Source organism: Hippichthys cyanospilos, chromosome 2 (genome assembly GCF_059441005.1).
Source record: "Hippichthys cyanospilos isolate Australia breed blue-spotted pipefish chromosome 2, RoL_Hcya_1.0, whole genome shotgun sequence".
NCBI classification, from domain to species: Eukaryota; Metazoa; Chordata; class Actinopteri; order Syngnathiformes; family Syngnathidae; genus Hippichthys; species Hippichthys cyanospilos.
The window spans coordinates 23,651,795-23,667,059 of NC_142370.1; the positions used below are offsets into that span (position 1 = coordinate 23,651,795).

General features: G+C 41.5%; 1 protein-coding gene across 1 annotated transcript in view; it reads left to right on the top strand.

Moving 5' to 3' along the window:
- The window catches only part of ptgfrnb (prostaglandin F2 receptor inhibitor b), a 38,312-nt gene extending 28,830 nt beyond the window's left edge, over positions 1 to 9,482 (top strand). Inside the window, exons 12-15 of the mRNA XM_088409231.1 lie at positions 5,314 to 5,500; positions 5,746 to 5,864; positions 5,950 to 6,000; positions 7,439 to 9,482. Of these exons, the coding sequence (XP_088265357.1) occupies positions 5,314 to 5,500; positions 5,746 to 5,864; positions 5,950 to 6,000; positions 7,439 to 7,551 (470 nt within the window). The 3' untranslated portion in view covers positions 7,552 to 9,482. The remainder of the gene's footprint in view (positions 1 to 5,313; positions 5,501 to 5,745; positions 5,865 to 5,949; positions 6,001 to 7,438) is intronic.
- Positions 9,483 to 15,265: the final 5,783 nt, after the last annotated feature.

The window sequence follows — 15,265 nt, forward strand, 5'->3', positions numbered from 1 at the left end:
TTCTCTGGAGAAGCTTCAAGAGGTAGTCACCTGAAATGATTTTCACTTCACTAATGTGCCTTATCGAGGTTAAATAGTGAACTTCCTTTCGTTATCAATGCACTTGAAACCACTATGTTGTTAATTTTATACACAGGCCAAAGCCCTATTGCACAACTGTTAAAATTCATATTATGGCAAGAACCAATCAACTAGCTAAAGAGAAATGACTGGCCATCAATGCTTTAAGAAACTGAATAAGAAGGTGTTTCCAAACCATGGGGCTGAACTGCACTTCAGATGAGCTTCCCAGTCAAATATGTTTCCTCCACATTAACGGCAAGTTACAAAAATGAAAAACTACTAAATTAATTGGAGAAGAAAAGATTGGTCTCCCCAATACAGGTCAGAGGAATAGCATGAATGTTATAAAAGAATAATGTCCCAAAAAATTAAATGCCATTTGAATATTATTGTTTTGTCCTACTGCTGGAAGAGCTCCAAGAATCTCAAGTAGTGGTTACGAATATCAAAAAACAGGTGACAGATGTATTCTTTGACACCGCAGCTTGGCACCTTGAAATTGATAGGCATTAAAGCATCTCTGTACACCTCAACATAATATACAAAGGTCACATATACAAAGGTCAAATGTTTCAAGTAGGTTCTGCAGAAAAAAAGTCTCACTCTTTTTTTCACAACCAAGGTGCGATGAATAGCTTTTCCGTACGCTGAGGTGGGAATAGCATCCTTTGATTCAAATCATACAATTTGTGTCCAAGACGACGCCCTTTATTTATTTGTACTCCAAAAAAAAACCATTTGTAAAATTCAGCAAACTCTGGATGTCTTCAACCAAAGTGTGTGCGTGTGCTTTTGACCCAAGGCATCAAATTGTGCTACTGGGAAAATAAAAGCCAAACCCTGATCCCAAACAATAGAAAGACGAGAGCTAGGAAAACGACGCTGCGAGACTAAGTGAGAGAGGTGCACGGCGATGGTACAGTTAATTACGTTCACGAGAGCCGAATCGGCAAAAGTGATTTTCACTATGTTAGTCCCGCAGTTAAAGAAGACTATAAAGCTTTGAAGGAAGCCTCAAACAGCATAACAAAATATCAAATTCAACCCTTAGTTAAAAGGCCAAATGGCAAGCAGGCAAGAAGAAAAATTCATCTGCTGTAGATCTTTTTCTGTACTCGGCAGTAATGAGGGCTATATTGCCGCCCGGCAGCTTTGTTTCTGAGGGGCTAAATGGTGTTTTTATCTTTTGTCGGGATTCCGCTCTGCCAGCGCCGCCCTGCTTTATGGCGCGGAGAACTCGCAGCCATTTTCATTAGAATCGTGTGTGGTAATTGTCGGTCTTTTGCGTGTCTGTGTTTGAATTTCAGGCAGTTTGGAGCCTCGGAGTCTTCTCCGGGGATTAATCCTGAGAAATCCAATCAGGCCGTTTTCATTTCCGCACACAGCCGTTTTAGTTTTATGAGCTTAGACGAGAGCCAGATAGCCAGATAGAGGTGCACTGTAGTTCTCAATGCCATCGCAATGCTGCTGCTCCGCTTAATGAAGATACTGCATCACTTTAAATTGTTTCATGAAACCTCTGTAGTTGAGGTTCCGCGCGAACCAGATTGACTGGATCTTCTTCTATTGCCACACCTAAAATCACTCATACTGCTCAAGTTATACTACATGGATATCACCACTATTAATTTTGCATGAAATGGTTGGAAATAAGGAGAAAAGCTCAAAACATGCAACCTGTGCACCTATGGGTTGCGTTATAGAAGCTCCTTTATTCCCACAACAGAGGTGTCAGAGCAAAGCAATTGTCAAAACTAGTTTATTCATCCACTGAAGCACAGGTGGCAAACTCCAGTCCATGAGGGCCGGTATCTTGCATGTTTTGCGCTTTTCTCTCTCCAGCACACCTCATTCAGATGATAAGCTTTTTAGCAAACTCTGCAGGAGCATGAAACTGATCCTGATCATTTGAATCAGGTGTGTTTGAGAGAGAAGGTTTGAAAACATGCAGGATACCGGCCCTCGAGGACATGGAGCCCAAACACCGGTGCGCTAAAGGGACCAAAACCAGGTCACTGGTCACAATCTGCTTTCCATATTTTGGTTCAAAATGTTCATCATATCAATTTGTTGTGCAGCAAGTCAGTGAGCGCAGCATTCATCTTATCAAGTCAGGAATGCAGGCGTTCATGTAGCAGGATAGACAGGGTAGGTCCAGATGGGGCCACGGCTGTGAGTCAGCCTTCTGGATGGGGCTCTGCTCCCCCTGTCGGAGGAAGGCGTGGTGGTAGAAGCTCAAGGTGTCCCCCTCACAGAACGACTCCCTGTAGATTTAGGGTTGCGTGATAAACAAAATAATCTCTACACTCACTAAATATCCCAAATCCCCCAGCTTCTTGATGCGCATTCTCAGTCATCACCACTGTCAAGAACAAAGAAAGAAGTGGATGGGGGATAGAAGACTAACTGTAAGAAAGCTCAAGCTTACTATATATAGCTCCGTTCCTGGAACACGTTTGCCCTCGCCAAAAACAAGCAATCTGACTTCATAGACCAGTTCTGTCATACAGTACGACGCAAAATGTACCATTGATCTTCAACTGAAAAGGCGGACATAATCTCCCGTTTTCTGACTGGAAATAAGAGCCCGTGGAATTCAATACACCTTGGTATACACACAAACACAGAAATACCTTGACGTAAGAGTGCCCTGAATTGTGAATTTTTTGACATCCGAGCCATCGTTCAAAGGATTTTCTTTGTATTTTGACTTGTGGGCTAAAATTTGAGACACCAGCGCTGTGTGGTGGCAACCGTTTGGCACATAGTGAAAAATTCTTGAAAAGCGAGCCTTCGAGCTGTTTAATGTTACTACTCCTAATTGTTTACAGTTAAAAAACATTTGCTGAGTTAGTTTAATGGTAACAAATTAAGCAAACACTGTAAACGTGCTTACTAAAAGCAACAATGCTGTTGTGCCCAATTGTATTTGGCAGCTTATTTGAATACAAACACGTTGACAGGAAGCGGCAACACTCACAGATATATATTCTTTATCCTATGGCAAAATTAATAAGGAGGTAGCACGTCACTTGCATTACTTAATCGTTGTGACTTTGTTATAGTATATATACGATTGTGTGGAAAATAATTTTTCGGTTTTACCTTTTGTGTAGTTCCACTACAAATGTTTTTTTTTTATTGTTATTATTATTAATATTTTATTTTTTTGGGTGCCTGATTTTGAAAGAGACTATTTTTTTTAAATATATATATATATACTGTATGTATATTGTGTATTTGCAACACAGAAGGGAGTGATGGGCCGTAGCCAAAAAACATCATTCTGTTGCTTTGTTGTTTTGGCTTCTCTTACTCGGTAAATACGTTTAGGGTGTGTGTGTGCGTGTCTATGTGGATGTCTTTATAGATGAATGGAATTATTGCAGTACTAGAGTTCTTTTTTTAGCGCATGACTAGTGAGAAGTTCGCCTCCAACCTTCACAGTTCACACCCATTGTCATGATGTGCCATTGTTTTCAATTGCACACTTTCAGATACAGCGTGTTAGAGTTGATTTCATGATCTCATCGGGCACTCTCTGTTAAGCAGATCCATCAATCGGGCATCCGTACAAGGCCACGGCACAGTTGACTAAAAAGATTTTGTTGATTGAGTATCCAAGGTAACGCTCGGTCTGAAGAGAGAACTAAATCGAAGGCCAGAGCAGAACACCGGTTACCACCACTGTAATTTAACAGCACAGCACTTGAGTTTGAAATCGCTCCAGGAAGCGCGAGAGCGAGCCGGGGAGAAGTTGAGATGTGATTCATTACGCCGCTTCGGATGACTTCACTCTTTCCTCTTCATTATGCTCGCTCCATTCTCTTCCCTCATCCACCTCCTTTCTACATCTATCATTTTCTTGCCTAACACCCACCGTCTCTTCATGGTTTTCGTCATCGTTTGCATCGTTTTCATCATTGTCGGGGAGGTGTGGGGGGCATGCTGCCGTTTGCTCTGTTAGTTCAGTCGTGTGCATTGTCTCTTTGTCTCCCAAATGACAGAGGCTGACTGAGGTGTCATCTGGTTCTTAGTGTGCGTGTCTGTTTGCATTTACACTATGTAGAGGTTGTGTTTCTGCATGTTTATACAGCGCGTGTGTGTGCTTTGTAGGAGGCACTCCAGTGCTAATAGTTCCTCCCCCTGACACGCTAATGACTGGTTTGGGTTTTCTCTCTCTCTCTCTCGCTCCCTCTCTAGCTCGCCCTCACTCTCAGAAATAATTAGTCCCCCCCCCAACCGATTACATCTATTATCATAATTCTCTCTCGTCCCTGTTTGCTTCCATTTGTCATCAGCGGCATCCTTTTTCTTAAGATGCCTATCCATCAATTTTATCACCCTCACAAGGAGAGGAGCAGCCGCCCCCAATGCACACGTTAATGATTAAGCCCCCCTTCGGAGCATCTGACTCAGACTGATCTTTGCATGTGCCTTTCAGTCTGCAGGGCTGCATCCAAAATACCACAATTAGCTCTCTTTGTAAAACCTGACACATCTCCGTTGTTCTGCTCCGAAACAGAGAAATGGCGCAACCCATGCCAGACTGGCATGATGTATCCGTTCCAAAGGGATTTTGAGGAAATTCAAAATTGCATTCTGCAATCTGTTACTGATCTTTAAAATGACAGTGGCATGGCCACCAAAGTCATTATTTTCTGCTGTCATGTAGACTTTCGTTTTAGAATCCCTGTTCTGTATTGCAAAAATATCTGAAAAAAAATGAAGTCTCATGTGTTGAAACAGCTCTGATTATTTTGAAATTTGATACGTATAGTACCTGCTAGTCAAACATTAGAAACATTGACATTTGGACCTCCTAATCAATTGTAAGGTGTTTCCAAACCTTTGACTGGTACTGTAAGTCGGTGGTGCTCAAAATAGGGTCCGCGGACACCGGAGGTCCGTGAAATAATTTGGGTTATTAGTAAAAAAATATATATTTGTGTTACTTTCAATCTATTTCATATTAGTTCGTGAAAGTATTCCCGACTCGTCAATAAAGCAATAAATTCAAGCACTTTAATATATTTTTAAGAATGTAATCATTTTTGAAGTCTGTCAAAATGCTTTTGTGTCTACAGTTGCTTGCTAAGGAGGCCATGAAGCCAGCAAAGCTTAAGCGGCATTTCATTTGCTAATGTTGTATGTAGTGTGTTGATAAATCCCACGTTCTCAATGACGTTTAGGTTCATTTTCCTTCAGAAGATAAAACCTTGGTATTTCAAAGATTTGTCTCCCTTTCAGACCACCTGGCCTATGAGGTGCGTTGGTTTTTCACACGACTTCGTGGCGGAGTGACAACCGTACAAGTAGCCAGCGTTGACCGCTTTGGCGTTGTGAGGAAAGTGTATCGCAACTCCTCCAGTGACGTTTCCATAGAACGCGAGGACACGCACTCGTACACGTTAAACGTCCATGGCGCTCATGACAGGTGAGTGTATACTGTGTTTGCATACAATCTGATTTTAGATTGGGTTGTGATCAGTGGTGGATAGTCAAAAAGGCAAAGTTTGTTCCCGTACTTATGTATTTTTGTCAGCTAAGTGTACTTGGCTTGAGTGTTTATATTTGACTCGTCACTTTTACTTTACACGTATTTCACTACAGAGATCCGTACCCTTACAGAATGTGAGTCCTATTTTTCACCTCTGCGTCTCGTTATGTTTTGTCTTCTAGTGACAGCGGGGAGTACCGCTGCGTCGCTACTCCCTGGTACCTGTCTGCCTCCACGGGAGCCTGGACCCAAGCCGGCGAGTTGAAGTCTTCCCAAATCTTCCTGACAGTCCGATTCGCAGGTGAGGATCGTGTGCATTCGAATGTGACGTTGTGGTTTTGCAACACAGATTCACCGATTCTTCTGCTTTCTTGTTTTGTTAACAGTGTGGGAATCCTTAAAGTTGCCCCTCTTATATGGCGTTTCAGCATCCATAGGTAAAAAAATGTCCATTCACACTCACGTGCTCGCCTCAAAAATTGCTCTTATTGTGATTGCGCTGCAGACTTCAACAAGGCACGAATATTACATGGGCCAGACTGAGTTTTCTTTAGCTTACACCAATCAATAATTGCATCAATTGGCACAGGGGCTGCTCTGCTGGGTGTGTTACAAAATGCTGTAGCACCGATGTTTTGGTTCGTAGGTTTTGAGTCATAAGCATAGATAGTTTCTGCCGCGTTTCGGGCAGCAGTGGAACAGCGGCCGTCTTGGAAAGACCCTATGTGAAAACGTGATTGGCCTCTGAACCTAATAGCGAGTTGTGCCACCCCTGGCAGCAATAAGTCCGCTCAAACAATCATGATGATTGGTGACGAATCTTTTACACTTCTTTGCAGAATTGTTTCAACTGTGCCATATATACACAACAATATCTCAATTGGATTCAAATCTGGACATCAAATTTGAGACATTGAGACATTCTGAGGTAGACTTGCACAAAGTTATGGCCGGACATTCTTCCTTAGGATCTTCTACAGTAGTAAACAGCAGAATTTATTTTTCTGTCTTTCGCCGCAAGTCGCTCTGGCTATTCCATTGACATCCACGGTTTGGTATTTAGAAGTCGGCCACGATGGTGCGTTGCTGGTATTTTACGTTATGTTATGTTGGTGTGCAAATAAACATAAAATTAAGAATGTAAGATCAAATAAAAAAATACTTTGTTACCTGCATTAGTCAAGGATTTGTTTCACCCCAAGTTGCCCAAATCCTCCCATACATGTGACTTCCATGATGGCAACTTCTCCATCAGCAACTATGCAACATCAGTTGAACATGCAAATCTAACACAAGAAAGCACACTTTTTTCAAACAAACAAATACATGAACCATCGTACATTAAGTTCAATGAAACCAGGCACTTTCAAGGTCAAATGAGCCGTTCTAAAACCATTTTAAAACCATTGGGCAATATAGTCCTGTCTGTTTTGGGGAGAAAAAAAAACATTTCCTTCAGGTTTAATATTATTAGAATAAAGATGTTAAAATATGACTTCATTTTTGTAGCGCTTGGATTTTGTCCTAATAAAAAAAAAAAAAAAAACCTTTTCAAAACACGTGTCTCTAAAAATGACTAATCTGTTATTGTAACATCATTTTTATTTTCCTAATTAATAAACAACTTTTATATTCCTGTTGCATTTAGCAAGTACACTTTGTACTTTCTATTTAATTCTCATTAAGACTGTCGGAATTTTACAGAACAAAATGTCTCGCTTCTAAGAGGTCTGTGAGTCCAAAAGTTTGTGAATCCTTCCTTTGCCTGCACTGGAAGGAGCTACAAAGACCAACAGCAATAAGCGCAAATCCCCAAAAAGTACGTCCAATAAAAACGAGCAAGTCTCCAATGCAAAATCCTTGTATTTTCTACAGGTGTGGGCCTGTTCTCGCTTGTGCTGGGCCTGGTTTGCGCGCAGTGCTGCTGCCGCAACGCCGCGCACACTCCCCGTTCACGCAACAAATTGATGGACCTGGAGATGGACTGACAAATACTTTCCCCTGCACCCTCCCACTGCAGCGCTCCCAGGAAACAGCAGATGCACAACAAACACACTCCCGTCAACGACTTGTGGGACACCCAGTTGTTCCCCAGCAGTGGACGTTGGGAGTAAAATTTGAGACACGTTACTTTCGGAGCCGAACTGAAGCCAAACTGAGTGCTTCTTCCCGGACTCAGAATCATTTCAGCTCTGCAGAGGAGGAGCAGGGATTTTCCCTGAGTTTTTTTTTTTTTTTTGACAGGTGCAGGAGATGTCACTGCCATGTGGGAATAAAGGACCACTTATCTGCCAAACACTAACAAATGAAGAGCTCAGGCTGCCCCATGCAAACTTCAGCCGCATTTTGAACGCCAACAGAATGCGTCAGTTGGGCTGGTTACAAGCAAAAGCATATTGTCAAGTCCCACGGCCGACCAACGTGACTGTTTAGTCAGCCTGAGGCTCGTTTCTGTGGAGGCTCAGGAGAGACCACGCAAGGTCACAGCCCCCGATTCCCAACCCCACGCAAGAGGCGTTGCACTAGCAACCCAGAGTGTTCCTCCCTTAACAAATGGATAACTACCTTTTATTCTCGGTTGTAGTTTTTTGAAAAGGGTGACATTTTCAAGTCAGACAGATTTTGATGCTAACCAAGGAGATATGCAGTTTGTGTGTGTGAGCGAGTGAGTGAGTGCACGCGTGTGTGATGTCATTTTGAGCAATGTTGCGTGCACAGTGCTAGTGTGCATGTGTTTTATAGCACTGTGGGTGAGCAGCGGAGTTGTTTTCAGGGTCACATCAAACACTCCCAAATGCTGCCTTCTCTCCACTACTGTAAAAAAAAAAAAAAAAAAAAGGTTAGAACTGTAAAAAACATATATTTGCCTTTAATTTTGTTTGTGGTACAGATCATTTCACCTTCCAACAATGAATGCATCCTACTCAATTACTCTTGCGTAAGAAAAGCAAGGCCAATCTGCCATATTTTCAGACCGTATTGTTGTACGTGTTGTGATAACAAAATCTTGTTAGGTGCCTTGAAATACAAATTTAATTTGTTCCAGAGCCAAGCAAAGCACTAGTATCTCTTTTCCTCCCGAAATGAATGGAAATTCCATGTATCCAATAATTAAACCTCCCTAAAAACCCAACAACAATTTTTGTCACGTTTTTCTATGAGGAAATTAGCATTCTGCAGTGTAATTTATAAAACCTATATTAATGACATCCATACTTCAATATAAGGAAAATAATTAAATTAATTCATTGCTCCTCCCTGTGTATACCACTCGACCCTTGCGAGGCAATATACAGTAATTCAGTAATGAATACACAACCGAGGACGACATTCACGAATGCTATAAATGACCAAGTCTATGACCTTTCCCAATATGCACTTTAAGGCAAAGTTATGTGTTTGTTTTAAATACAAGCTGTTGAATTCTCTTTCAGTAAACTTCATCTGGGTGTGGCAATAAATGGCTCCGGGCCCGTTTGAAAAATTGCTCGTATCTCAAAAAACGCAAGTGGAATCACTAGTATCTCAAGGCACAGCTGTAAAATTGATGTTGGGATTTCCAAAAGGCAGCCTGGTTGTTTTTGCTCAGTGTGCACCTCTGATGGACTTTTATAGAGCTTTCAAGTAGTGTTTCAAGCGAGCAAAATTCGTATGTGAACTTGTCTCGTTAACTTTTTTTTTTGGCTCAGGTTCAGACCTCTCTGGGCCTGATTGATGGCGCCTGTGAACGTGCAACTATACTTTGGAGCACAATATGTAAGCGTCCTTATTTTCATGCACACGCATAATGAGATACGGTTAAATATTCTGTGCCAAATTGTCAACTCCAATGCCACAGATAGACATCTCTTTTCATGATCTGTCGTTTCATTGAAATGAGATGGGGGGTTTTCTAATAAATTGTGAAAGGCTGAATCCAGTTTTGTTGTTGTGTTTTACTTCAGCATGCAATTATAATAAAATTGGACACATCTCCACGACTGCGTTTGAGTTGTGCGTACGAGATGGGTGTGAGTGTAAATAAGGCAGCGGTTTCGCCGCATCGCAGCCAAAAATGAGTTTTTCCAAAGGATCTGATGTGACTGAACGGAGTTCCCTCACGTAGAGAATGTGGGCCACTTTGGTTTTCGTCAGCATGTGCGCTTCAAACCATCGATGGTTTCGAAAAAATCCAAACTTCAAAACGACGCCTTGCCTCTTGTATAATTCAACAGTGGGCTGCGTTTTACAGTCTCCCATCTTCTTGTTTGTCTTACGAGACTCATTGTGTCGTTATATTCTCTCATCCTCGATTTGTCTGCACCAGGCTTCTCTTTCTCCGCTACCCTTCAGCACGTTCATTGGCTCTCCTCTCGCGCTTGATTGAAAATGCAGATGAACCTCGGCTGTTCTCCCAGGCTTTGATTTTACCACCTCTTCAACACCAGTCTTTTCATCCATCCCGCTCCCTCTCATTTGCATCTCATGTGGAGAGAAGTGGGATGTGGTGGCGTCTGGTACGCGTGCGCGTGATTTCTAGCGGACTCTCTCAGGGTCCACTTGACCCACTTTCCTGGTCCTGTTGTGTGTGTTCACTCCTGTCATGGATCATTTAGTAATATGGTCTGGCTGCAACTTCAGATAGTGCCTTCCGTGGCCTAATTGCGCTTGCCCTCGACGCCATTCTGCGGTGAGCTTGCGAACCTTTGGGCAATGACAGCAAGTACGTTCTCTATCATACGTACTGTAGTACCATATGAAGTTATTTCCTCTTTTAGGTGTGGACGGCACTGAGTGTTTGCAATAGCTCCATCTGCTCTATCATCACATCATCAGAACTCTCCAAAATGCACATTGTACTCAAGTAAATCTTATTTGGCTTTTCTGCCTAAACCAGGGGTTTGCAACCTTCAACATTGACCAGTTTCTACAGATAAAACAACACTGAGAGCCACAAACCCGCACACGTACGCATTACTGGGCTACACAGACTATTTTCCGGACCATTTAAATGGCAATAAACCAGCATCGGCAACAAAACCTGTCACATTAAAACTTACAATTTGCATCGTTATACGTGGTGCTTTCAAAACTTAAAAGGATAAATCATTAAAAATAAATATCCGTGAAATTTTATTTTAGTCCAAATTGTAGTTTAATTTAAGAAGAACATTTTATTTCTTTGCTATTATTGAATATAAACGATGTAGCGATATATATATATATATATATATATATATATATATATATATATATATATATATATATATACACACACACACACACACACACACACACACACACACACACACACACACACACACGCGGGTCTGGCTTCGGTATATGCTATGCCTTTAATGCAGATCAGCCAAACAAGGTTAACTTGGTTGAGCAACATGTTTTTTTGTTGTTGTTTTTTTTTAATAACTTTATTTTAACGTCAATTATTCAACGTTAAACATGTTTGATCAACATAGCATAGCCTCCCATGCAGTCTCTGCTTAGGTCAAGTGGCAGCTCAATGGGTTGTGAGCAGTAGACGTTAACTTACCTCCCATGCAACCATAAATTCATACCTAACCACAACCACATCTTTTTTTAGTTGTGTTTTTGTTCCGGATGTGAGGAGTACAGTCAGCCAAGTTAACACACAGCAACACTTATTTTATCAGTTACAAGGTTTTACTGTAGTGGCGAATAAATATCTGTTTACCAGGTGATTTGCTCGCTCGTGCCGTCTCATCCATCTCTTTTGCATTTTAATGTCAGTAAATGTCAGTAAAATGCCTGTTTTTAGCACCTTTATTCACTGAGCCGGGATAAGCTCAGGCCATTCACTGAAAAGTGACGGTTGTGATTGTAACAATAATAGAAACCATATGGGACGCCATGCACGAAATAATATCCATTGTTTTGCATCTAGGGAAAGGCAATCACAGTCGATTTCAAGGAACAATTTTAAAGGCATGTTCCTCATTTATATTTTGCAAAAGCTGCTGTAGTTGTCGGTTGGACCCTGCTCGAGCTGTCGCACACGCGCTCACCTCTCTCCAGCATGACTTATCCTTAAATGGTGTGCCATGCACACACGTGCACGCAAATAACTGGTCGTGTGGATATGAGTCTCGGTCGGCCCAGTGGCGTGCCGCCATCTAATAGCTCACTGAAAAATAGCTCACTGGCCTGCGCCACCTGTTTCATGCATATGCTGCAAATGGTGCTTACCTCATCTACCGAATGGTTATTAATACACTTGATGACGAAGGCATCTGATCGTGGCTGCGCTTATTGATGCTCACTTTTTTTAGTTGGGAAAAGCCAAATTCATTTTATGAGGAAATGATCCAGCACCATGTACTACATAAAACGTCATGGTTTAATTTGTGCCCTTTTGCTGAGGGTATTATATCTCAACACGCACATTCACACTAATCACCAAGCGTGTGTATTGACATCCCAACTTATAAATCCACATTAGACTGCTGGAATTTCGGCTAATGCTCCATAAGGGAAGCATTAAAATGAAAAGGGATAAGAAAAGCTGTCAGGACCTGTAAATCTTTCGCAGTGCACGACCCCTGAACAGCTTTGCAGAACCATGCCACTGTCATTTAACCGCGGTATGACTCGCATTTTCAATGGGACTGAGTTTATGTAGCCGTCCTAGTTGACTAGAACCCACTTGATAGTTATGTTTCTGATCTTTCTTTCTGAGTAATGATTAACAAACTTATGGTGTATCTGCTCTGTTGGGGTTTGTGTGTGTGTGTGTGTGTGTGCGTGTGCGTGTGTGCGTGTGTTTGTGTGTGTGTGTGCGTGCGTGTGTGTGTGTGTGTGTGTGTGTGTGTATTTCGATCAGTTCTAATACAAGCATCTTGGTGAATAGGGCTTCAAAGAACACCTATTGAAATAATCGATTAATCTGTCAATAATTTTTTTGGCGAATCGGATTATTAAAAATAAAGTTTTGCTTTCCACTTGCTTGTCCCAAAACAGAAAAAAAAACTTTTAAACTGCAGCGCTGAAAGTAAAAACTTGCTGCTACCATTACAGAACTAATGTGTGCTCTTCATTTAGACACATCTGTACTAGTGATGGGACTTTTGTCTGCTTAAAGTGAACTGTATCCATAAGGCGATTAATTGACATTAGCTCATTGTCTACCTAATGCTACGAGCCCATTTACGTCAGTTGTGAAATACAAAGTTCACTGAGAATTTTTTCGCAAGCCTTTAATCATCATAACATTGTCAGGAAAAAAGGCGCATGAAGGAAATGGTTTTGTCAAATAAGCACTGCTTGTGTGATATGACGCTGGCTTCGTGAAATGAAGGGCAACGAATCTAGGTGGGAATTGGCTGCTCAGACTCAAGACTGTCTCCGATTTCTGCTTGTTGGATTGTAAACATGCCCATAAAATCCAGCCTGACCTGCCTTTGCCCTCCATCTACGTAAAAGGCAGACATCTCATTGAACGGTACGTCTCTGGCTGAGAATAGACAATGTCAGATTAGATAATAATAACTGGATGTTTCAAAACAATGGCAATGAGCAATCACACGCATGCATTGTGGCCCACAGAATCACTCATTAATAGACAGCTACACAACCTGGAGTTTGTTATTAATGTTGCGCAAATACCAAGAGAAAGCAAATATCCAAACAATCCTGAACATACCAGTCGGCTTCATTTAATTGAAAAGTGCATCCGTTTGTTTTCGATGCAGCTTGTTATCATTTGGGATAGGCAAACAGACAAACTTCATGCAGAAAGGCCATGACTTGCATTCGAAGCCTGAACATCAGAATTGCCAAGCACAATTAGGTTTGTGCTTCGCAAGTTAGCAATGACGTGTAAACTTATGGGATCGTGTTCTGCTCAGTTCACCATATGCAAAACAGAGTAGCAAAAATGTGGGTCAAGTCATCTAGAAAGTGCGACACCATGTTTGTGTTCAAGTGGCCAGGGCAATATCAATCACTGCATTTCACGGTCACTTAAACCCAAAGGGAGAGGGAATGTCTAGCAGGGAACATGTCGACATCAAGCAACAGCCCTAACACCTCATAAAATACAGTATGCCATTACACGCCCTTGGATGTATTGCAAAAATAAACAAATGGTTAATGCATAACTTAAATGCAGGAAGTCATTTCATCCATTCGGCCTTTTAAATGTCTGCTTTGCAGTTGAGGATGAGAAATGGATTAAAGCTAAAGTTGACAAGTTGGTTAATCGAACCTAAGAATAAACTTTGGGTCACATCTGTTTTCTGAGTTTAGTCATCTGCCATTCGAAGGTTGAGCTGTGATTGGTCATGGCCTTAACACTGAGCGACAGTGATGGTATTTTCAGTTGACCACAAGTGGCAAAATGGTCACCAAAGATGGATTAAAAACAGGTGGCGTTTTCTCATTAATTCATATTCCACAAAAGCATTATTAATCAGTGTAACACGTTCAGAAAACTGGAGGCGCATAGAACATTCTACTAAAAGAATATTTTTGACTTGACATCCTCTTTAAAGTCCTCGGAAAATGAAAATAAACGTGTTGTAAGGTTTACATACTACCCAATTGAAATGACTTCAAAAACTCCCCAAGTATATACAGTAAAATGAGGCATCAAAATTGTGACAAATACATTTGTTGTCTGCTGAAACGTACCCTGCTCAAAACTCAACTTTCAATCAAGCCTTTCAAGTAAATCCTTTTCAAATATCCACTTTCCCTGCGTGCCATTAGCACACTCACAGTCTACAATGAGGCGCTCTAAAGCAGCCTGTCAGAAGCTTAATCACATTTTTAGATTGCTCGCTGTGCCTGACTGCATTTCACAGTTGCGCTGGATAACTGTTCATGCAAACGAGTGCCCAAGGTGTGACATATTGGAGGAGGGGCAGCTGTTGCCAGCCCCCCAGGTTCATCACTGGGCCTTTTTGAGCAATGACCCCCACTCCCACCACCACCACCCCCATTCCACCCCCCAAATCCAAAACTACTTTGATGAAAACTAGTTTACATAAAGTTAAAGAAAAAAACAACTATGAATTCATGTTAAAGGCCATGCGTTTATGAGGAACTGCCAAGTAACATAAAATGAAATCCGGACTCAAACTTCGTTATTTCCTCTAATGGTTGAACAGAAACATACTTGTATGTTTGCAGTGTACATATTTGGAGAATGAGAGAAACATCATCTTGAAGAATAAACGTCATTTTGGGTTGTCTTCATCGAAAGAAATGCAAAGTGAACGTTTGCCAGTAAAATGTGACAACCTGCTTTTTGCTTTACTTGCCTTGTCTGCTTCCTGTTCTCTTGGGTCAAATTCCAACAATGGACAAGTTCTGCCTACAGCCATATTTCCAATTAATTTTTCCACTTTGCGAAATTTTCTTCCTGCCTGCCAACAGCTCTCTCGTGTTTGACACTTCAGACACTATTAGAATTCTTTCTTTTGCTGTTTTATCAATTTGCCTCCATTGCTTTTGAACCTGTTGGGGTCTCATCTAGGGGGATGCAGAGGAGCAGACTGGTGGAAGTAAGTGTTAGCGTCAAATATATTTACCACACAACATACAAACACACACAGAACATTTACGTAATTACTTTGAATCAAGAAACAGAAAAAAACCGACAAGCTGCATGTTCCCTGTCGTGCATCTGTCAAGTTCTCTCTCGAAATATCGCTGACTCAGGAGTGAACGTCAGCATTTTGTGTG